The sequence below is a fragment of the Kogia breviceps genome, chromosome 4, assembly GCF_026419965.1.
Source record: "Kogia breviceps isolate mKogBre1 chromosome 4, mKogBre1 haplotype 1, whole genome shotgun sequence".
Lineage (NCBI taxonomy): Eukaryota > Metazoa > Chordata > Mammalia > Artiodactyla > Physeteridae > Kogia > Kogia breviceps.
The window spans coordinates 170,696,875-170,721,026 of NC_081313.1; the positions used below are offsets into that span (position 1 = coordinate 170,696,875).

Below are 24,152 nucleotides of genomic sequence, written 5' to 3' on the forward strand. Positions count from 1 at the left end.
GGACAGAGGGCAGAACACTGGTGGCAAGGCCGGGCGGTGTGGGTGTCCCGCTGGCTCCCACCTGGGACTTTCCTCCCCCAACCTCTCCACAGAGAGAGGAGGGGGTCGCCTACTGCCCAAAGCCCAGTCTTGCCTTCCACCTTTTGTAAGAGGCTGCTGAGGAACATGGGAACCAGTGTCCCAACGAAATGCTTCCCCTCAGTGAGAGGCCACAGGGTACAAAAGGAAACTTCTTGCATGGGGCTGTGATTTCCTGAGGACACTATCTACTAGATGCACCCAGTGGTTCAAAAGGAATTATGGATTTACAGTTTGTAGTTGTATTTGTTTTTATTTTTGTAACACAAATGGGGAGAGAGGAAGTGAAGGGACAGGGCCCAGCGTCGTCCCCCAGAACAGCTTCTGAGGCATACGTTTGCCTGGATTCGTTTTGAAAAGGAAATTTTGGGGTTCGTGTTTCAGGAAACTCTCCAGGCTGTCAATCTCAGCACAAACAGCTTAAAATAAAAACCTCCCGTCTGTTCGCCACACAGGGATCTAACACAAAATGCAAAACAAACCTGTTTGGAAAATGCCTGACCTTAAAGCGAGAGTGAGGGCTTTAAAGATGCATTAAACACAGAATCTTCCAGGAATCAAGTTGGCTGAGACTTCACAAAACCAGAAGCACAGAATAACGTTTCCAACTGTAGAACTGCTGGCTGACAAAAAAAGAGGAGGATCACAAGATGACAGGGAGGGGGTCCTCCCCCAACACCTGCCTCTTCTTTGTGTTCTGAACAGACTCAAACTGGAGAGTAGAAACGCGGCCTTGCGGGTGGAAGCAGATGCTCGGTGGCGGTGGCTCAGCCTCTGGGGAACAGAGGGGCAGCTCACTGTTTGCCTGCCTGTCTGCCTGGCTTCTTTTCTGGTTGACCTCTGCCGGTGCCTGGGATTCCACCTCGACCCCGGCCACCAAACACACCTGTGAGACAAGGGAAAGGGGCTTCAGCGGAGCCGGGCTGGGAGGCCCACTGTGGACTGGGACCAGGAACTGGAATCCTTAAGACTATGGCCAAGTTGTTTAATCCCTCTGAGTCTCAGCTTCCACTTCTGCAAAGCGGGGGCAGTGATCCTACCTCTGGCGGGAAGGGCAGGCTGAGAATCTGAGGTGGAGCATGAACCAGGGCTGGGCATGGGTAGTGCTCCAGAACATTCTCAGTGTGACAAGGGACCAGACCAGGCCCCCCAGGGGTGCGAAGGATGCCAGGGAGGACAGAGGTTGGCACCAAGTCACACTGGGGCTTGGGGTGAGCTTCCTGGAAGAGAGGGCTGGGGGCCAAGGTGGAGGGCAGTCACCAGAAGGACAAAGCCAGAAGGGCTTCCAGGAAGCGGGGGGGGGGGCACAAGCTAGGACAAGGCCTGGACTCAGTCCAGGGATGGGGCAATGACCCCCAGCTGTGAGGCTGGGAGCTGCACCAGGGGACCTGGGCCTTCCTCGCTCTGGCACCACCCGCATCTGGCCCAGGAGAGAAACGACTGGGTGGTTTGTGTGTGTCCAGCCCGGAGAAGGGGCAGGGGAGCCTCCTGAGCCCTGACCTCTGCAGTCGGTGGTCGGGCTGTTTCCAAAATACATTTTACGTGGAACAATGGCACTGCTGTTGGGGGAGGTGAGTAGTTGGAGGGAGGGCGTGCCCCCGGCTCAGGGAGGTCCCAGAAGGATCAGGGCAGCATGGGGATAAGGAAATGTACACACAGGCCCCCTTCCTCCACAGACATGCAGGGGGCCCTCTGGGGACTGAAGCCAATTCTGGCAGGGTCTGCCTAACCTCAGGTCTCATGGGGCAAGACCAGCTTTGCCAAGGGGAGCCTGACTATGCGGGGACCCCTGTGAGATTTCCACTGGCTGTGGAAGGCCCCGTGGCCTCCATTCGGAGCCAGCAGAGCATGCCGCTCTCCCCATCCTCCCTGCTCCTTCAGGCAGTTTACTTGACAGTGGTGGCCCCCAGTGAAGAGTCTAGCCCTGGAGACAGGTCCTGGGACCCCTGGGACCCTGCTCACCCCCATCCTAGGCTACCCCCCACCTGGGGTGCCCTCCTGCCCTCTTCCGCCTGGCTCCTTTCTGACTGTCACGTGAGCCTCAGCTCATGGCTGGCTCCTGTGTCCTTCCCAGCCCTGCCCACGAGCCCCCAAGGTGGGCCCCGGGCCTGGCACACAGGAGGCCCCTCCAGATGCAAGAGACAAAGCCAGGTCCCTCCAAGAACAGGAGCCGGGCAGGGGAGGCGGGGAAGGGCAGGGTCTGCAGATGGCCTCTGGGCTCAGGCCCCAGCTGACTGCACAAGTTTAATTTTATGCCCGATTTATAATCTCAGGGTGGTGTGGTGGGATCTATCCAGAAGGTGTGACCTCGGCTTTATATAAAGGAGTCATAGCAGAAAAGGGTCCCATGCCGTGGCCCCACGCTGGGGTCCTCACCCGCAGTCTAGTGAGGCGGGCACCGCAGGACCCTCTCTGCAGAGGGGAAACAGCCTTGGCGAGGTGCCCAGAGCACCTTCCAGGAAAAGCAGGCAGGGCTCAAGTCCCAGGTCTATGAGGGCCTGGACCCAGACCTAACGGAGCATTGTGAGCCACTGCGGGGCAGGAGGGCCCAGGTGGGTGAGGGTCAGCACTGACCACCAGGACTCAGCTGGGCTCCCCGGGTTGGGCTCCTGCGGTAGGGCAGGCGGCAACCAGCAGCATCAGCTGTTCCGCAGAGGAGCCCCATGAGTCACAGCCCCCCAGCTCCATGTAGGAGGGGCTCAGAGCCAGGCCCTCGGCACCATGACGGCACCAGCCAAGAATGTCAACACTGGGCCGGGACGGATGCCACGTGCTAGAGTAACCCCCGCCAATGGGGAGGCCCCAGCAGCCTGCTAGGGAGGAAGCAGGGAGAGAAGGGCATACCTCGCCCGGCGCCCCCCATTCCACGGCCCTTCTGCTGCTTCTGCTGCTGCAGGCCACCGCGGCCGCGGCCCTTGGCCACAACCTCCTCCTTGACCATGTCGATGATCTCATCGGGGATGCGCAGGTACTTGATGGTGCTGCCGCGGATGTAGCACTCGGGCATCCGCCAGAATTTGTCCCCGTCCTGTGAGAGAGGGTGTGTGTGTCAGATCTGTGGGGGGGTAGGGTCCCTGCAGAGCAGGTGCAGATGGCTGGGGCAGCATCTGTCCCCTCAGGCCGCCTGCACCTGGCATCGCCCCCACAGGCTGCAAAGTTCTTCATCCTGGACGCGACACTGGAGGCGCCGCCCTCCAGCAGGATCTCTCCAGATCCTTGGCAGCCCTTCACACATGAGAGAGGGTGGGGCAGGGCCTCATGAGAAGCCTCCGCGTCCTCAGCCTGTCCTCCAGTGGGGGATGCAGCCCGAAGCCTGGAGAGGGGTGAGGCTGTCCCACGCGCCAGGTGCTGCCACAGTCCAGCTCCTCCCCGTCCTGCCCCCAGCCTTCCAGAACTCACCTTCTGGAACCCTCTCTATGCACCCTGACTCATTCATTCACACAAGTATCTCATGGCAGGGTCTGAGTTGAGCATGGGACACAGGTGAGCAGGACAGAGACCCTGTGTGATAGGTGAAGAGGGCCAGGAGGGGGGTGGGAGCCAGGTCTGGGGCCAGCCAGGGTCAGCTCCCAGTGATGCCAGTTTTCAGGGGAGCTGATGGAAGCTAGAGAGACAAGGGGCTTGTAAAGTTGCAGACTTCTAAGCAACACTGACCCTGCAGTTCTTAGGATGCTGACTGCTTCCCCACCACCACCATATACCCTGCGACCAGCACAAGGCCTTCCCGCCACGCTACCTCCTGCTGCCCTTGGGTAGGAGCCCGGGGCCTCATCCATCAGATGAATTCTCCGGCCCCACCCCTGTTGCCCAGGCCAGAAGCCTGGGTAACCCCTACCCCCACACCCCTAGAAATCAGACCAAGACATCTCCCTGCTTAGATCCCAATCAGTGCCCCGTTGGCCCAAGGACGAGGTCCAAACTCCTCAGTGTGGTTCCAGAGGGCCTGAGATCCAGCCCCACCCTCGCTGCCCTCTCGGCACTCGATGTGCCTTCCAGATGGAACTTTCTGGAACACACACAGTGGGCTTCTGGCCCCCAGCACTTTGCACACGCTGTTCCACCTTTTCATGTCTGGCTAACTCCAGCCCTCAACAGGCCTTGCTTCCAGCCTCCCTGCAACCACCAGTCCTCCTGCATGACACTCATCAGCGGTGCCTGGGCCAATCTGGCCCAGCCCAGTGGAGGTACTCAGCAGGGACAAATGGAATGTTTGCGGGCCAACTCTTCCCAGGAACACACACGAGAGCCCCCGACCCATACAGGAACCCCGAGAGGCCTCAGAGCATTCCTTTCCCAGAAATGGTAGGCGAGGGGCCAAGTCCGTGGGGATGCAAAGTACAGCCAGACAGAAACAATGATTGTGTGGAAGCTCAGGGCTGGGGCTGGGGCCGGCGGCTCAGCGCGAGGCTTTCCCTCAGCCAAGGGCAGGCCGAGCCCAGCGCGCTCCCTGTAGGAACAGGGTTTACTGTGCTTTCCATGGGGGCCGCTAAATGCCTTCCGACCCTTGCTCTCCCGTGCTTTCTCAGCCCCTGGGGTCTCTGTGTTCAGCCACCTGCTACCCAAGGGAAGGAGGGGCTGCCATCACCTGTTTACAGATGAGGACTCCGGGTGGCCTGCGTGAGACGGTACCTCCCACCAGCCTCTCCTCCCAACCGCTGGGTCACAGAGGGGGACTCCCCAGGGGGAGCCACGTGGCCAGTCTCGGCTGGCCATGGAGGCCGGACAGACCTTGCCCCGAGACCCAGCGATTGGTTCTAGGTCCCAGAAATGGACACAGACCTAAGGGCGGTGTGCAGAAGGACAAGTGCTCAGCTGTGCACTGCGGCACCGTCTGCCACAGGCACACTGGAAACGCCTGCCACCAGGAGTTAGGTCCCAAGAAGCAGGTCACAGAGCCGAGCAGGTGAGGGTAGGGGGTCACAGCCCTCTGTCTGCCTTTTGGGGAGTGAACTGTCCAGGAGCACAGACCGGGGCGAAAGTGGCTGCCTTGTGCTCTGCTGTATGCTGGCGTGGCGAGCCCTGGGGGCACAGTGCTGTGGCTCAAGACAGCCAGGCCCTGCCTGGGCCCCCCAGGAGCTTCCTCCCTGTAACACAAGGGGCTATCTTGGGCAGGGGGACAGAGACTGGAATCAAGGTGAAAGGAAAGCTCTAGCAGAACCCGGTGCACATTAGGGGGAGGGAGTCCTGCCTTCATCACCGTCCTCATCACTCTGCGGACCATCCCACGGCAGGGAAGGCCAGTGACCCTGGGGAACATTCTCCCCCACCCTGGCCCTGCACTTCCTGGTTTCAGGCCTCAGGGGAAACAAGCCCTGTGGTGGCCTGCACATCCCACGGTCACGCCACCACGGCCCACATTGTGGGCAATGCCCACAGCCGGGACCAAAGGCAGCAGAGGCTGACAAGGAGGGTGGGGCCTGCCCTGGAGGCCACCCCCTCCCTGTAGAGCAGGGATTTATGGCCAGAAGCAGCCCCCAGGCCCAAGTCCTTCTTGGTCAGGGGTGGCACCCAGGGGTGCGGGAGCAGCTCAGTACCTGGTGGGCAGCATCCCCACATCCCCGCAGGTGCAAAGTCCAGGGCACTAGAGAGACTTGGAGCCTTGTCCGGCTGTCCCCCCCAATATTCTGCTCAGTCCCTCGGGCCCCGCCCCTGCAAGAGGCCCCGCCCCTGGAAGGATGACCAGTGGTACAGGCTGAGGTAGGCACCCTCCCACTCCTCCCACACGTCCAGGGAAGGGCTTTTACCCCACGTGGAAGCGAGGACGCTGAGGCTCTGTAAAGCCCCAGGTTCCAGTGCACATTCCTGGCCACAAGACCCTTACTCACTGTGCCCACCAGACCGGCACTGCCCCAAGGCCCCCAGGCAGCAGCTGCAGACTCGGGGCGTAGGGCACTCACCCTGGACGTGCAGATCACCTCACGCAAGTTGATGTTCATCCAGTTGTCGCAGCTCACCAGGTGCCCATTGTATGTCTCCCCATTTTTGAGCTCCACCAACTGGAGAAAACGGATCCCACGTCAGTCTCAGGCCCCAAGGGAGGTGCAGACTTGCCCTGAAGAGCAGGCCACCACCATCGGGCCTCATTCAGACACATCCTCGGCTCTTCTTGGGACCCACTGGCCACAGCACACGGTGCCCAGGCCCCCAGGGGCCCACCTTACAGGAGACACGCTCTGCTTCCTCGGTACGCTTTGCTGGGCATTGTAGACTTTCTACGATGAAACGATTTTTGTGTGTGGAAGAAACAAACAGAGAAACACACCCCCCCCCCCCACATCTTTAAAGGAATGAGTAAGGGTGGCCAGGGCCGGGCACATGCCCGGTGATGGCACACGTGTGATCCGTGATCCTTGGTGGTCTGGATAAACTGTTTTTCATTGCAATAACTACTTGTTTATTTTGATGTGTTTCGGGAAAAGCGCATCATGCGGAAGACAGGCTCTTGCTAGGAAAAGGCTGAGACTTAGCTAGGGAATTTGGGATTGACATGTACACAGGACTATATTTAAAATGGATAACCAACAAGGAAGTACTGTATAGTACAGGGAACTCTGCTCAATATTATGTAACAACCTAAACGGGAAAAGAATTTGAAAAAGAATAGACACGTGTATATGTATAACCGAATCACTTTGCTGTACACCTGAAACTAACAACATTGTTAATCAACTATACTCCAACATAAAATAAAAAGTTAAAAAAAAAAATCAACTCTCGGGGCTGGAGAGGCACTGGGCTCATAGCCGCCACTTCTGCATCGTTCCATGGGCCGGGCATGGGCGCAGGCGCCGGCATAATGAGCGCCAGCGGCAGCCTGGTCCATGCCTATGACTTCCTGCTGAAGTTCCTGCTGGTGGGTGACGGTGACGTGGCGACGGTGAGATCTTGGCGAGCCTGCAGGACGATACAGCCGAGTCCCCGTATGGCCACCTGGCAGACATCATGCGCTCTCCTGCTGCCTTCTGCAGTGCTGCAGACATTTTCCAGCTACTCTGCCCGTTTCCCTTGGCAACCACTTTAAGATTTAAAATATGATTTGTAAAGTCATCACTTTCAAGTTTGGGGAAAAAAAAGGAATCAACTCAGCTATCTGCCCAAGAGAAACGAAGACATACATCCATAGAAAAATGTGTTCACGGATGTTCCCAGCAGCTAAAATCTTCACGAATGGCCAAAAAGTGGAAACAACCCAAATGTCCATCATCAGTGGGCAAACAGATAAATAAAATGTGATGTATCCACACAATGGAATATCACCTGGCCGTAAGGAATGAAGCTTTGACACACGCTACAATGTGGACAAACCCCGAGGACATCATGCGGAGTGAAGGAAGCCAGACACGAAAAGCCACATGTTGTGTGATCCCACTTACAGGGAATGTCCAGAACAGGCAAATCCACAGAGACAGAAAGCAGATTAGTGGTTACCAGGGGCTGGGGTGGGGGCCGGGGAGGGGAGCAGCTGCTAATGGAGATTGGGTCACCTTTTGGGGTGACAGGATTGCTCTGGAACTACACAGAGGTGGTGGTTGCACAACACTGTGAATGTACTGAACGTCCCTAAACTGTACTTCAAAAGACTGAATTGTATGGTATGTGAATAACGTCTGAATTAGAAAAAATAAAAGACAACAAAACATATTGACAGATACTACACTGTATCACAAAAGGACAAAAGTAGCCGAGGGAATGAGCGTCACATGAACCTATCCATATTTTAAAAAATCATTCACACTTACACACACGTTAAAAGTCCAGATGTGTATATATCAAAGAATAGTTATATTGTGAGGAAGATGAACGAAGAGGGGCTTTCACTTTCTCTGAATCTCTAGTATTTGGCACTTTTAATAAGCACGTATTACTTTGATCAGGAGCAGAAATGACACAGGTCCTGACCCATGTGGGAGGGAAAAAAGGACAGGCAGGAAGTGGTTTTGGCTGGAGGCACCTCACCCCTTTCCCAGTGTCCCTGTCCCTGTGTTGAGGCTGGTCCCCGCTGAAATGTGCCATCCCAGGCCAGCACATACTCACCATTGGGTGATTCTGAGCCGTTTTCAGCAGTGACAAAGGAAGCTGAAAGGCAAACAAAAGCACATGACTTGTTTCATCAGCACTGTGGAGCCCTGGCCTCTGGGCAGGACTGGGACTCCAGGAGCACACATTCCCCAACAGAAATGCAGCTTCTGAACTCTGCCCAAGCCCAGGCCACATACCTGCCTCCTAGTTTAGGACAGAAAAGTCTCAGGAACACCCCCACCCCTGCAATCGCAGAGGCAGCTGCCCTCTGGTCTTGGCGCTGACCATTCCGGGCATTTCTTTGCAGCTCAGGCTACATACAGTCCCACCCCTGACGGGACCAGGTGTAGCCCTCCATGCTTGTCAAGAGCATCACAGCACATGGGTTCTGCTGCTGCTCGAATTTCTTCCTCCACTGATGTTTCTGAGATACATCCAGGTTAATATGTGCAGCTGTAGCTAGACCTTTCATTTTCGGCATGGGAGGTGGTTATCATCACACCCACTTTATGGACGGAGATACTGCGGCTTAGAGACCGAGGAGCTTGCCCGGCACCAGAGAGCTAGTGAGAGACGGAGCTTGACTTGACCCGATCTGTCAGAAGCCAGCTCACGCTGAGCCCACACTTCAGGGGGCAGCCCTGATTGAACCAAGAGTGATTTGGCCAGGCGCAACTGGCCTCCCAAACAGAGGAGGCCACATCTGAGCTGGGTGTTCATAGAGGAATTCAGCAGGTGAGAGGAAGAAACATTTCAGAAGCCTGTGGTCACTGCAAGTGAGAGCAGATAAAGGATGGGATTTAAAAACTCCCCGTGATAAGGTGAACTTTCAAGATAGTTCTTTTCCCATCATTACTGAATCTTTTTTATAAAAAACATATAGTGTAACTGGGGGAAAAAAATCAGTTCTTTTCATTTTGGGTACACAAATCACGACCCACACACTGGGGCCTGTCTCTGGGTCTCCAGAACGGTGACTCAGGTGGCAGTGCTTGGGTCCAGGGTCCACTGACAGCCTATCCAGTACAGCCAGGTGAAGGTTCTAGACCAAGGGCCCCACAAGATGGGAAACTGCCTCAGCGAGGACCCCACCTTGCCCAAGCAACTTTGGAATTCTAAGTTGGCCTGAGCCCCAGGACTTCTTGGCAGGGGAGTCCCAGCCCACCCTCACCCTCCAATAGGGGGCAGCTGCTTCTCCAGGTGGTGGGGACTGTGAGGCCTCTCTCAGCAGGCCACAAGGGGCCCTCAACCCCCAAAGGATGACTCCCTATGGAAGGGCTTGGTGGGGGGGATATCTCACATCCCATGGGCCTTCCCTAAGAGCCACCCGGGGAAGATCCAGGGGCGGCAGGAAGCCAGGCTCAAGCCCACTTCCTGTATTGGCTTCCTGGAAAGGCACGATAACGAGGAAGAAGGAGTCATGTGGAGAGGAAGTGGCTGCTCTGAGGAGGGTGGGCAGGCAGGCTGGGGTCCCAATGTGACCAACCTGCAGCTCCTACCCTCTCCTCTGGAATGCATCTGTGTGATGCTGCCGGGTGCAGAGAGCTGGAGGCTCAGCCGTGCATGCGGGAGCCACACATACGGGGGTATTTTACAACGGAGAAGCCTCACGCTTTGCTGGGCAAGCCTGTTCTCTGTCTCTACAATGGGAATCTGGACCAGGGCAACGACACACATAGGTCCTCCTCCCAGATCACCAGAGAGGGGACAGGGCCAGCTTAGCCCAGAAGGCGAGAATGAAGATGGACTCAGTGCTGAGAGATGGAGGGAGGGTCACAGCAGTACAGTCAAGGCCCCTCTAGATGAGGCACCAGCGGTAGAGCAGATGGGCCCTGCCCAGGGACACGGAGCAAGATCCCGCCAAAGCTGGGGAAAGTAGGCTGATGCCTGTCAGCAGGGGACCCACAGACCTCCCTCAATGGCATACAGAGCCTCTATGCCAGTCCCTCCCAGGTTGCCACCGTGTCCCAGCTACTGGCAGCACAGCCCTGAAGGACCCACAGCCTCCTTAGCTGTTGCTGGCAGTGTGCCCAGCACCTGCTCACACCCCTCGCCTGCGCAGCCGCTCCCTAGGCGGGCCACAGAGCCAGGACTGACACGGCTCCAGCAAACTGGCCCACTCTGCTCCTCACACACCATGCCTGGTGCTGCTGGCCAAGCTTTGTTCCTCAGTTCCCTCTGCCTGGGGTGCCCTTCCCCAGGCTGGTGGCTGCTCCCTCGGCCAGGCCCTCATTATAACCCCATCGAGGGAACCAGGTTTCCACCTGGGCCACCCTCTGCTGTTTCTATTATAGGACGAAGCCAGTCTCTAATTAACTTGTTTATTTATTATGTCTCCCTGGCTAGACTGGAAAATTCAGAGGGTGTGGACTTTGTCCAGCACTGAACACCAGGCCAGGCACATGTGAAGGACTCAGTAAATATTTTCTGAACAAATACGGTACACACCACCAAGGGAAGAACTTGGGGCAGGGGGGATTGAGGCTCAAAGGAGAGGTGGCATTGGCATAGCAATGCCAAGCAGTGGTCATATCTTGCCATCTTCTACGTCCTTGTCCCCAAACTGTGCTGGAGACAGAGGCGAAGGGAAGGGGAGGATCCCGGCAAACTTGAAAGCCAAGAGGAAGGGGCGGTGGCAGGGGTGGGGGGATGGAAGACACTTGAAGGTGCCAGGGAGACAGGAAAGGGCCAAACACCCAGTTCAGTGGGAGAAAGGGTCATCTGGAGTCGGCAAAGTCATAAAAAAGCTTCAGGCATGAGAATTCCTTTTTCTGGCCTCTCTCAGAATGCCTGGGGTCTGACCCTCAGGCCTGGACCAATCCAGGACTAGACCTAATGGTATCCTGAGGCTCCCAACTCAGGAAGCTGTTACAGACCACCCACTCCCTCGCCTAGACCTCTGCTTCCGGCCCTGCCCTGACCACAGGGAACAGGCAGCGTGTCATGCTTTGTCCACTCCTGAACACTCCTCAGAAGGCAGGAACAGGCTCAATGAATGAATCTGTACTTCGCACAGACACTGTTCTAGACTCTGGGACTATATGAGGATAAAAGACAAAGATCCTGTCTCCATGGAACTTAAAAGATGCATTCTTCCAGTTTTGCCCAGTCCCTCAGACCAACTCTACCCTCCAGCAGAGAGAAACCTTCTTCCTTCTCTCCATCCCTACACTGACCAGGAGAATCTAGTGAGCCCTCATGGTTGACTCTGAAAAATATGCAGCAACCATCTCAGAGCAACTCAGGTGCTGATGGACCAGGTACTCTCCCAAGAAGCACCCAGCTCTCAATTCCTCTGTGTGGACCTCCGTTTCCCTGTCATACGCTGGGGGCACAGGCATTCTCCGGGTTAGATCTACAACTTCCACAACTTGTGAGCGCCATGGCCCTGGGGAGGCTTCCTGTCAGGGCCTCAATTTTTCTTTTCGTGAACTGGGAGGATGCAGTTAGTCCATCCTTAGCTCAAAATACCCCCTCTCCCTCGGAACAACATACTGTGTGACACAGGAAGGAGCAAACCCTTCTCTGGGTCTGTTTGTCAGCCTGAAAAAGAGAGGCACAGGAGGTTGTGCGGCTAGCATTCTAAGGGCCTTACAAGCCCTGAAATTCCCTAAATTGGTTTCATTTGAGAACGCACACCGCCCCCCCTACTTCCTGGCGCTCTAGCTTTACAATCTATGAGGTCAGACTGGGTCGGATGCACTCGGAGTCACTTCCCTGCCCGAAAAGTCACTCTGCTGCATTCACCAGGCCCTTCGGTGGGTCCCCTTCCTCTTCGGCCTGTTTCCCCACCTGAAAAATGGGAAGACTGCGGCTAGACCGCTATACTATGATTACACGTTTGGTTAGTCCCAAGTTCCCCTGAGAGAGACTTGCTGGGTGTCCTGAGAGAAGCCCCTGCCGTCCCCGGTCTCAGTTACCACCCTTCCTCGGGCCGGGCGGGGAGGACTCGAGGCCCGGATGGCACGCTCGCTCCGCATCACCCCTGCCCAAGCACCCGCCCCGAGGGCCCTTGGCGGCCGGCTCCCCCGTCGTCTTGCCCTCACCATGGTGTCGGCGGGGACCGGGCTCCCCGGCCACTTCCGCCACCGCCGCCGCCGCTCACGTTCCCGCCGGTAGCAGCCCCGCTGCGCGCCACTAGGCTGAAATGGAGTGGCAGCGACGCGAGCCAGTCAGAGAGGGGCTCGTGGGAAGGACAACCAATCCACGCAGAGTAAGGAGAGGCCTACTAAGCACGAGGGCGGGGCGGGCCGTGTTCTCATAGGAGAAATAAGGGACAGACTCGTAAAGTGCCTCCGTGAGTGCTGCAAAAGGGGGCGGAGCAATGTGCGCAGGCGCAGGAGGCCTTGTGGGTAAGGGCGCATGCGCAGGAGAAACTCTCGCGGATCTCGGCTCCACGCTGTGGGCGAAGGGGGTTATTACCGCCAGTTCTGAGACAGAAATGGAAGCTCTTTGGTTGTTATTGAGATGTGTTTAATGTCTCCCTTCGGGCCCCTCCTCTCCTGAGTCTCATTGTTGTACTTGACCATTATCCAAGGCACGTCTTTTGGTAGGTTGGAATCCCGGCTGTGCCCTTTGAGCCTCAGTTTGCTTCCCTTTGAAATGGCCGTAATATTAGTGTCTGCTCTAGAAGGTTGCAGTGAGGACGGAACGAGTTAAGCCACGGAAAAGCACGTAGAACAGAATCTGGCACATATTGAGCACGTGATACACGGGTGTGCAACATTGAGCACCTACAATGGACCCGCTCCTAGAAACACAGAAGTGTATAAACCAGACAAAACTACAGGCCCTCCTGAGGCTTAGGAGCCCACTGAGGAGACAGACGGTAAACAAAATAATTAGGAAAATGTATGTTTCCTTGGGCTACCGTAACAGAGTGATCAAACTGGGTGGCTTTAAACCATAAAACTTGACCCAGAAGTCTGAAATCAAGGTGTTGGCAGGGTTGGTTCCTTCTGAAGGATCTGAGGCACAATTCATCCCATGCCTCTCTCCCAGCAATCCAGCAATCCCTGTAGTCTTTGGTTTATTTATTTCTTTTTATCTTTTATAAGTGTATTATATTTATTTTTGGCTGCATTGGGTCTTCGTTGCTACATCGGGCTTTCTCTAGTTGTGGCGAGCAGGGGCCACTCTTGACTGTGGTGTGTGGGCCTCCAACTGCGGTGGCTTCTCTTGTTCCGGAGCACAGGCTCTAGGCATGTAGGCTCAGTAGTTGTGGCACACGGGGTTAGTTGCTCTGTGGGATCTTCCCAGACCAGGGCTCGAACTCGTGCTCCCTGCATTGGCAGGCGGATTCTTAACCACTGCGCCACCAGGGAAGTCCTGTAGTCCTTGGTTTATAAACACATTACTCCAGTCTCTGCCTCTGACATCACATGGCTTTTCTCTGTCTCAGATCTTCCTCTTCTTTTCTATGAGGACACTCCTTTCTCTTATTAGGCCCACCCTAATAAAGGTATCCCCTAAATCTAGGATAAATTTCATCTTGAGATCCATAATTATATCTGCAAAGACTTTATTTCAAATAAGGTCATATTCACAGATATGGGGGTTAGAACTTATCTATGTTATCCAAGATATGCTAGAACATTTCTTTTTAGGGACAATACTCAACCCACTACATCAAGTATTAGCTATGGTTCCTTTGAACATAGACATTTATTTGAATAGTTCATGTCTCCTAGGTGACCATGCATGTACTTTCACACACTCGTGAGCATTTATCTGCAGCCTAAATTTCCAGGAAAGGTCCAGCTGGATGACCATCGAGGGTTCCTTCCTCTGCCTTGACTTTCACAGATGTCTTGACCTTCAGGTCTGTAAATGAGACATAGGTGTTCTCCTCCAGTGACTAGCCTTCTCCAGGCCTCCGTAGTGTCAGCGCTGGCCCAAGAGCTTTTCCTTTTTTAAAAAAAATTTTTTGACTGCACCACGTGGCTTGTGGAATCTTAGTTCCCTGACCAGGGATTGAACCCACCCCGGCAGTGAAACTGACAAGTCCTAACCAGTGGACGGCCAGGGAATTCCCAAGAGCTTTTTCTTACCAAGCCCAGAGCCACGCTCTTCCAGCTGTAAAGTCCCTGTTCCTCTCAGAGCCAGCTCAGGGAGCTCCTGATGCTCAGCTTCTCAATAAAAGATTCCCCTGCATCAGGTCTCAGAGACCTGGGCAGAAGAGGATGGGACCTCACAGGCCCAGCCACCTCCCACTGGGCAGGTTTAGGGCACCAAAATCTACCCTCCAGGACCTGGTGAGGGGAAAAGGGTCTGGGGACCGGCTTTGCTATGAAGGAACTGAGTGACTCAGGCATGTTTCTCCCTCTCCCTTCTTGTTAAAAACAGGAATACAGATCTTCCTGGACTTACGATGGGGTTACGTCACAATAAACCCATCATACATTGAAAATATCATAAATTGAAAAGACATTTAATACATTTAGCCTACTAAACATCGTAGCTTAGCTTAGCTCAGCCTACCTTAAACGTGCTCAGAACACTCACATTAGCCTATGGTGGAGCAAAATCATCAAACAAAACCTATTTGATAAAATGTTGAATATCTTATGTAATGTGTTGAACACTGTACTGAAAGTAAAAGACAGAATAGTTTAAAGTGTATCAGTTGTTTAGCATTGTAACCATATGACTGACTGGGAGCTGAGGCTCACTGCCAGCTGCCCAGCACCACGAGAGTGTATGTCTAGCCCCGGAAAAGATCAAAATTCAAAGTTCAGTTTCTACTGAATTATTGCTTTCACACATCATGAAGGTGAAAAATCTGAAGTCAAACCATCATAAGTCGGGGACAGTCTGTGATCATCTCTGCAAATCAGGGTTACTGTGTGGCGTGATCACATGAGAAAACCATATAGAGCGCCAAGCACCTGGTAGCCCTGGAACCACAGTTGTCCTTCATGTCTTAGTTTGGGGTCTGCCCTCCCCCAGAAGCTGACCCTGAGATGAGGACTCAAGGACACATGGAGTATTCAGGGGGTGACCCAGGAAGTCCTCACTGGGGATGGAGACCTGAGTCAGGGAGGGAAGGATCCCTGCAGTGGATGCCAATAAGCAGGTGACAAAGTGGGCACCTGAGGGTTAGTCCAGCTGTGGACCTTAGGGAGACAGCATAAGAGCTTGTGTCTCAAAGTCGTCCCACCCAGGGTCAGGGCAGAGTTTATTTTCCCCTCTATCACTGGCTTGGGGATGCTCCCAGGGGTGCTGGTGAGGTCAGGGAAGTGTGCAGGATGCTAGTAAGTGGCCAACAGTGATATGCCGATTGCGCTAGAGGGATCACTGTGACCAGCCGAGCCTTATTTGCCAAAGGTAAACGCCGCTTTGATGTAAACAACAGAAACTTGGCTACATGAAGTGCTCCCGCGTCAAAATGGTGGTGGAAGTAGGAAGAAAATTGCATGCTAGTTCACCTCGTTCTGACTCTTCTAGACTTTTCTATGTGCAGTCCTTCTTTTGCATAACTGACAAACTCCTATTCATCCCTGAAAATTCTGCTTGGGTGACCCCGTGTGGCGGACTATGGTTACTGCAGATTTGGTCAGCTCTTTCAACACAGGGGTGGCCAATCGGACTTCTCCGTCCACCTGGGCATAGTCGTTGGCTAAAGAGGAGCAAGTGACCAACCAAGGCCAATTAGACTCACCCTTGGGACGGATACTGAGGGCCAGAAGGGAGAAAAGTGCTTTCCATAGAGGTTTTAAAAAGTGCAATAGTGAAAGCCCAGTGCCATCCCCATTGATCTTCTGGAAGAAGCTCTCTGCAGGTTGAATCTAACATAGAATTCCTCTGTGGAAAAGAGGCACAGTTTGAGCCCCCGGATCTAGCTATATCTGAAGTCATAAGGTGCGACTTTCCACTTATATCAGCCCAACAAGTTGTCTTTTATTGCTTAATCCACTTGGAGTTTGGACTCTGTCCCCAGCAATTGGCAGGCCCTCCACTAATGCATAGCTGCTCTGTGAATTCTTCAATGACAGCCCCCCCAAATCTAATCATTCCTTCTCTTATACTTTGAACTTCAGTACCTTGCATTGATTTTCATCATTACCTGGTTTGTAATTGTACCACGCTGTAATTGCTTGTTTGCACGCTTAAGCCTTCTTGACCCTGACTTGTAGGAGTAATGTGAGAGTTTGCATGGGCCGCTATTTTAGGCTGTCAGGACAGTTTTTCCTTCCCCCCATCATGGACACGCGACCCAGGCTCAACCAATCAGAGGTCTTCCCTGGAAGTCTTCTGGAATTGCAGAGCTGGAGTAATGTGAGTACGGTACAGATATGGCCATCTTTTCACTTTAGAGTCTTGGCCCTGTTTAATCCTGGATCCAGCTGTACCTGATGCTTCAGAAAATCGTCATCCTTTCTTATCCCCTGAAAATACTCCTCTATTTTTTTCCAGTCCAGTTTAAATTGTATTTCTGACAGGTGAAACCTAAAGAGTGTGAACCAATGTACCTATCAAATTTAAAAAGATACACTATCCTCCACTTAAAAAAAAGGGGGAGGGGAATCATAAAACTCAATGCTGGCAAGGTTGTTGTGAAACTGGTAGACATATATTTTCTTTTAAGTGGGGGAGAAATGGCATTATGTTTCAAAATCCATAAAAGTGTCACACCCTGCAACTCAGTAATTCATTTCTGAAATTTTATACTAAGGAGGTCTTGCAAATGAAGGGAACTGCTCCATACCAAGACCTTGCAACAATGTTGCCAATTCTAAAACAGCAGAAAGAATATAAACGTCAAACAGCAGTGGACTGTTTGAGTAAGCTATGTTTCCTCCACTAGACAGAATATTTAACATTCATTAAAAAATTATGTGTAAATCCTCCCCCACCCACACCCCCGGGAGCAGGCAGTGGGCTGAGCTTAGTGGTTAGATTCTAAAAAAGAGAGAAAAGGGAAAATAGTAACTTGACAGTGGGGACATGGCACATACCACCCGTAGTGGGTTGAATGGTGGCCCCTCAAACACATGTCCAAGGCCTGACCCCAGTACCTGTGAATGAGACCTTATTTGAAAAGAGTCTTTTCAGATGTAACTAAGTTAAGGACCCTGGAATCACCTGGGATTTAGGATGGAGCCAGAACCCAATGACTGATGTCCTTCTAAGAGAAGGCAGAGGCGGGTCCTGGAGTGATGCAGACAAAAGCCAAGGAACACCTGGAGCCCCCAGAAGCTGGGCAAGACAAAGAAGGATTCTTCCCTAGGGCCTCTAGAGGGAACGTGGCTCTGCTGACACCTTGATTTCAGACTTCTGGCTTCCTGAAGTGTGAGAGAATAAATTTGTGTTGTTTAAGCCACCGAGTTTGTGGTCAGTTGGTACAGCAGCCACGAGAACCTCATATACCACCTTAACCAAGTGATCCAGATTACATCACTGTGATAAGTCATGTGGTTATCAGGGATCCCTGATATGGTGAGATGAGAAGAGTGTCTCACCTCTGTGGTTTTCCCCAAATACCTATAGCCCCATTCGAATCATGATAAGGACATCAGAGAGACCCAGATCAGCGGCATCCTGCAGGATGCCCGGCCAGTCCTCCCAAGGCTGCAAAGGTCATGAGCGACAAGGAAAGTGCAAGGAGCCATCCCACCCAGAGGAAACTGGGGAGATGTGATGACTTGACGTTAACAGGGTTCCCTGGCTGGGGTCCTGTATCAGAGAGAGGACATGAATGGAAGAGCTGGTGTCATCTGAATAAGGTCAGATGGTTGGTTGATAGCAGTGCACTGGTGTTGATTTCTTAGATGTACAAATACAGTAAGTCCCATACATACGAACCTTGAAGTTGCAAACTTTCAAAGATGCAAACGTGCGTTCCATCAGCGTCAGGCGTGAGTGAAACTGCAGCTTGCCCTCCGTCTCCTGTTGCTGACGATCCTTCAGCTCTGCCATCTCCCACCCCCTCTCCCTCCTGCAGTCAGTCACTCTTCTTGCCTGTTCACTCGATGCCAGCCCCTGGATGCCACCTGTTGTACTGTACTACTGTCCTTTTCAAGGGACTGTACTGTAAGATTAAAAGTGTTTTCTTTATTTTTTGTGTTTTTTTTAATGTATTATTTGTGTGAGAAGTATCATAAACCTATTACAGTACACTACTATATAGCCGATGGTGTTAGCTGGGTACCTAGGCTAACTTCGTTGGACTTACAAAGAAATTGGACTTACCAACACACTCTTGGAATGGAACTCATTTGTATGTAGGGGACTTACTGTAATACAACTGATAATGTAAGCTGTTCACACTTGGTGAATATGGGTGAAGGGATAGGGGACTCTCTGTGTTGTCTTTGCAAATTTTCTGTAGATCTGGACTTACTCCAATATAAAAATGTTATTTAAAAAACTCACATGACCAAGACATGAAAGCAACCTAAATGTCCATCGACAGATGAATGGATAAAGAAGATGTGATATATATATATGACAAATATATATAAATAAATAAAATGGAATTATTACTCAGCCATGAAAAAGAATGAAATAATGCCATTTGCAGCAACATGGATGGACCTAGAGATTATCATATTAAGTGAAGTAAGCCAGACAGAGAAAGACAAATATTGTATGATACCACTTATATGTGGGATCTAAAAGAAATTATACAAATGAACTTATTTACAAAACAGAAATAGACTCACAGACATAGAAAACAACTTATGTTTACCAAAGGGGATAGTGGGGGTGGGGAGAAGAGATAAATTAGGAGTTTGGGATTAACATATACACCCTACTATATATATAAAACAGGAAAACAACAAGGACGTACTGTATAGCACAGGGAACTATATTCAATATGTTGTAATAACCTATAATGGAAAAGAATCTGAAAAAGAATATGTATGTATTATATATATAACTGAATCACTTCACTGTATACCTGAAACTAACACAACATTGTAAATTACTATACTTCAATTTTAAAAACTCACACGTGACACACATGCTACGTGTAGGACAGGTTATGATGTTATGTTGAGATGCATTGTACAAAGTAATTGTGATCAAGAATAGAAGGACGGGGCTTCCCTGGTGGCGCAGTGGTTGCGAGTCCGCCTGCCGATGCAGGGGACGTGGGTTCGTGTCCCGGTCCGGGAAGATCCCACATGCCGCGGAGCGGCTGGGCCTGTGAGCCATCATGGCTGCTGAGCCTGCGCGTCCGAGCCTTGCTCCGCAACGGGAGAGGCCACAACAGTGAGAGGCCCGCGTACCGCAAAAAAAAAAAGAAAAGAAAAAAAAAAGAATAGGAGGACGACGAGGACAAGGAAGATGAGGTGGAAGTTGGGGCTGCTTGTGAAGGCTAAGGACTCAGTTCCCCCTTGAATCCCAACATCCAACCCGTGAGGCGTTTCCCGGGTTTTCCTCCATGTGACAGGTGGGGAAACTGAGGCACCACATGTGCCTTCCGCATCAGTACGAATCTCTGAGTATCAAGTGCTCCTGGGGCACAAGTACCACAGGGGAAACATCGAGGGCTGTGTTGGGTTATTAGAGCATTAAGATTCATCTTCCTTGGGACTTCCATTGTGGTCCGGTGGTTAAGAATCTGCCTTCCAATGCAGAGGATTCGGGTTGCATCCTTGGTTGGGGAACTAAATCCCACATGCTGCGGGGCAACTAAGCCCGCACGCTCTAGAGCCCGCACCACAACTAGAGAGCCTGCGTGCCGCAACGAAGATCCAATGCAGCCAAATAAGTAAATAAACAAATATATTTTAAAAGCGTAAGTTCTTTAAAAAAAAATTTATTTTCCTTAATTTTGTTTTCTTCTGTTTTAAGTTGCAGGTGGAAACTGCTTCCCCCACTTCCCCCTCCTGCCACGACGTTCAAAGCTTCTGAGGATTACCAGAACCCACTTCGCAAAAGGAGTACAGGAAAAAAAGAAAATTGCTAAGAAAACTATATGCATCTTCTCTTTTTTCCTTATTCTTTCTTTCTTTCTTTTTTAAAAAAATTTTGGCCACGTGGCTTGAAGGATCTTAGTTCCCTGATCAGACCTGCGCCCTCAGCAGTGAAAAGCACAGAATCCTAACTACTGGACCACCAGGAATCAGCACAAGCTGATCACATTCCCTGAGACCCACCTCCCTCACTTGGCCTTGAAAAATGCTTTGCTGAAACCTTTCTGGGTGTTGGGGGTTTTTGAGCACAAGCCACCAGAGCCACCCTTCTTCTTGTCTGGCACCTTACAATAAACCCTGCACTTTCCTTCACCACAACCTGGTGTCAGTAGATTGGCTTTATTGCACGTGGGTGAGCACACCTAAGTTTGGTTCAGTAACAAAAGCACCCCCTCCATCTTCTAGTCTGAGGCCCCGAAAGGACTCACACATTTCAAGACCACCTGGAGAAAAAGGGGCATTCACCCTTTTAAACGCACATGTCTACCCAGATGTCACTGTGCCTAACTCAGCCAAAAGGCCCATCCAGACCCTGAACTGGCAGAGCCAAAAGGAAGGAGCCCCATGAAGGCGCCGTGGGGTCCCACGGGCTTCTACTCTCTCCCACCTCCCCCAAGGCCACACCCAGCAGGAGCTGGCAATGCAGAGTCTTGGAGATCTCAGGGGTGGGATCTGAATCCAGCTCCAGTCCTAGCCTCCCCCACCTGGCTCTCTGTGGCTCTGAGCCCCTAATCTCCCAGTGCTGTCAGGGTGGGAGCCCACAGAGAAATGCAGCTTCTTTCCCAAGCCAACCTCCAGCATGCTGGGTTCTGCTCTACTTAGCATATTTATTGAGCACCAATGCGTGCTGGGCCCTGTGCGCAGCGGTGACCAAGTCAGATCACGTCCCTGCAGTCCCAGGCTCACAGTCCAGAGGGAGACAGTCGGCAGCTGCACAACTGTATGAATAAAAGTGAAATTACAGCAGTGACATGTGTTAGGAGAGACTGGAGATGGCATGGAGAGAGAGCATGTGGAAGAAACTGGATAGACTGTGCATTTGTTGATTGACTAAGCAATACATCACACTCATCTTTCCATATGCAGACAGTGCATTCTATTTAAAAAATACTGTATAGTGCAGGTAATATATTCAATATCCTGTGAAAAACCATAATGGAAAAGAATATGAAAAAGAATGTATATGTACATATAACTGAATCACTTTGCTGTACAGTAGAAATTAACACATCATTGTCAATCAACTATACATCAATTAAAAAAAAAAGATGCTCCATGAAGACATTCTGTGTGACCACATTTTTATCTATGCTAATACTCCTATCATATACTTTACCTTCCTTCCCAGGAATCACTGGGGCCCCAGTACTCTTTGATCCCCATTTTACAGATGAGGAAACTGAGGTCTGGAATGGGAAAAGAACTCATCTGAGAGCAGGCACCACGTGAGGAGCCAGGCAGACTTTGAATAACCTCCATACTTGCTGCTACCCTCCATTCTCTCCCTAAGAAAATTGCATAGAAATTTTAAGAGGAAAAATTCTTCACAAATGAAATGTTTTTGTTTGTTTGTTTTGTTTCTTTGTTTGTTTTTACAACTCCGGGAAATAAGGTGTGGTACCTGAGTCCATTACATCGTACCGTCAATTTCCTGTTTTTTTTTTAAAATTAATTAATTAATTTTTTGGCTGTGTGGGGTCTTCGTTGCTGCGCCCGGGCTTTCTCTAGTTGCAGCGATCAGGGGCTACTCTTCGTTGCAGTGCACTGGCTTCTCTTGTTGCGGAGCATGGACTCTAGGTGCGTGGGCTTCAGTAGTTGTGGTACGCGGGCTCAGTAGTTGTGGCGCACAGGCTTAGTTGCTCCGTGGCATGTGGGATCTTCCTGGAACCCGTGTACCCTGCCTTGGCAGGTGGATTCTTAACCACTGCGCCACCAGGGAAGCTCTCATCTTTTATTTCTGAGTAGTCCATGTATGTACACAGTGGAAGAAATGCTGAGGGTGTCTCCCCTCCACCCCCACTTTCACCTCCCCCGTATCCTGGTTCCCTCCCCAAAGCCCCCACTGTTATCAAGTTCTTACTCTTCCTTCCTCAGATATTTTCTGCATTTGCAAACACATTTTTCTTACTCTGACATTTGTTTTTCATTCCATCAATGCTTCCACGCTCTTTTTTTTAAATCATTGTGATAAATACACATAACACTTACCACTTCAACCATTTTAAAGTGTATGATCCAGGGACTTCCCGGTGGCACAGTGGTTAAGAGTCTGCCTGCCAATGCAGGGGACACGGGTTCGAGCCCTGGTCTGGGAAGATCCCACATGCTGCGGAGCAACTAAGTCCGTGCGCCACAACTACTGAGCCTGCGCTTTACAGCCCGCAAGCCACAACTACTGAAGCCCGTACTCCTAGAGCCCGTGCTCTGCAACAAGAGAAACCATCACAATGAGAAGCCCGCGCACCAAAATGAAGAGTAGCCCCCCATTCGCCACAACTAGAGAAAGTCCGCATGCAGCAATGAAGACCCAACGCAGCCAATAAATAAGTAAAAATAAAATTTAAAAAATAAAGTATATGATCCAGTGGCATTAAATACATTCAGCATGCTGTGCAACTATTGCCTCTTACCTAGTTCCAGAACACTTCCATCACCCCCAAAAGAAACCCTGTCCTCATTAGCAGTCACTTACCATCTCCCCTCCTGCAGCCCCTGGCAACCACTAATCTGCTTTCTGTCTCTATGAATTTGCCCGTTCTGGACATTTCATATCAATGGAATCATACAGCATGTGGCCTTATGAGTCTGGCTTCTTTCACTCAGCCTGGTGTTTTAAGGTTCATCCATGCAGTAGCATGTGTCAGTGCCTCATTCCTCTTCACTGTTGAGTAATATTCCATTGTATGAATGGACCACGGTTTGTTTCTTTAACTGTTGATGAACATTTGTTTTCTTTTCTTTTGGCGATTGTGAATAGTGCTGTCATGAAGTTTCACCTATAATATTTGGACACCTATTTAATTATTTTGGCTTTACCCCTAGGAGTGGAATTGCTGGGGCATATGGTAACCATGTTTAACTTCTTGAGGAACTGCCAGACTTTTCCACAGTAGCTGCACCACTTTACTGCACTTGGCTTTCCAATGTAACCATCGTGGTTTTTTAAATAAAGAGCTCTCCATCCCTCCCCCTCCCTTCACCTCACCACTCAGAGGCACTGAGCTGCTTCTTATACTGTTGCAAAGCCAGACTGTGAACACACAACTTAGCCCCTCTAGCCAGCTTTCTTTGGCCCTTCTTGTTCTTCCTTAAGGACTTTGGTCCTGCTTTTCCTTCCCTAAGGACTCACCCACTTATTTCTGTTCCAAATCCCAGCCCCTTCCATGTGTGACTTGGGACGAGTGGCTTAGCTGCTCTGGGTCCCTTTTCCTTACTTGCAAAATGGGATAAGAATAGTTCCTCCCTCCAAAGATTTGTGATATTAAAAAAGAGAACATCAGTGATGTGCTTAAACAGGGCCTGCATCCAGTGAATACTAGCTTTTACCCACGTCACTCTCGGCAGTAGCATGTGACTCAGTTTTTCTGATCACCGATAACTCGGTGTCATCAATTCCCCCCCCCCTTTTTTTTTGTTTCCCAATGCGATGCGGGGGGGGGGGAATGAAACCCTCTGTGGTTTTCCTCTCTTCACATCCCCAGCTTCTAGCAGTACATGCACTTTGTACCAGACACTTATTACATGTTTGAGTTATAAAACCAGATTCTTGGTGAGTTTTTTCTTCTGTTCTTTTCTTGTTCTTGGCTGAGGTCTCGCTCCCACAGCTGGCCCAGGCTGGATTTCAGATTTTCTGAATTCTACCTGAAACTGCCAGAGACCAAAATAGCCACTGAGTGTGTGACCTCTGGTCTGAGCTTGCAAACAACGCTCCCGGGCGGTTCAGAGAACATTGCCTTGGATATTCTGAGGCCTGGGCCAGAGGCAAACAGTCCTTGGTCAGCACCCCGACTAATCTGGGCCAAGGCTGCTGGGAATGAGATGTCAGTGACCCACGTCCAAGGTCCAGTCCTGTTTCTAAGGATGTGGCCAGAAACTCAGCCGTATTTTTTGGCTATTTTTGGAAGAATGCTG

The 24,152-nt window shown here is 51.4% G+C and overlaps 1 protein-coding gene across 1 annotated transcript; it reads right to left on the reverse strand.

The window, feature by feature from the left end:
• Positions 1 to 311: 311 nt before the first annotated feature.
• LSM4 (LSM4 homolog, U6 small nuclear RNA and mRNA degradation associated) lies at positions 312 to 12,397 on the reverse strand. The gene is made up of 5 exons (XM_059062535.2): positions 12,144 to 12,397; positions 8,113 to 8,154; positions 5,976 to 6,074; positions 2,923 to 3,106; positions 312 to 964 (listed from the first exon to the last, which is right to left on the reverse strand). Exons 1-5 carry the CDS (start codon positions 12,144 to 12,146, stop codon positions 873 to 875), a joined length of 420 nt encoding a protein of 139 aa, XP_058918518.1. The 5' UTR covers positions 12,147 to 12,397; the 3' UTR covers positions 312 to 872.
• Between the last annotated feature and the right edge of the window lie 11,755 nt (positions 12,398 to 24,152).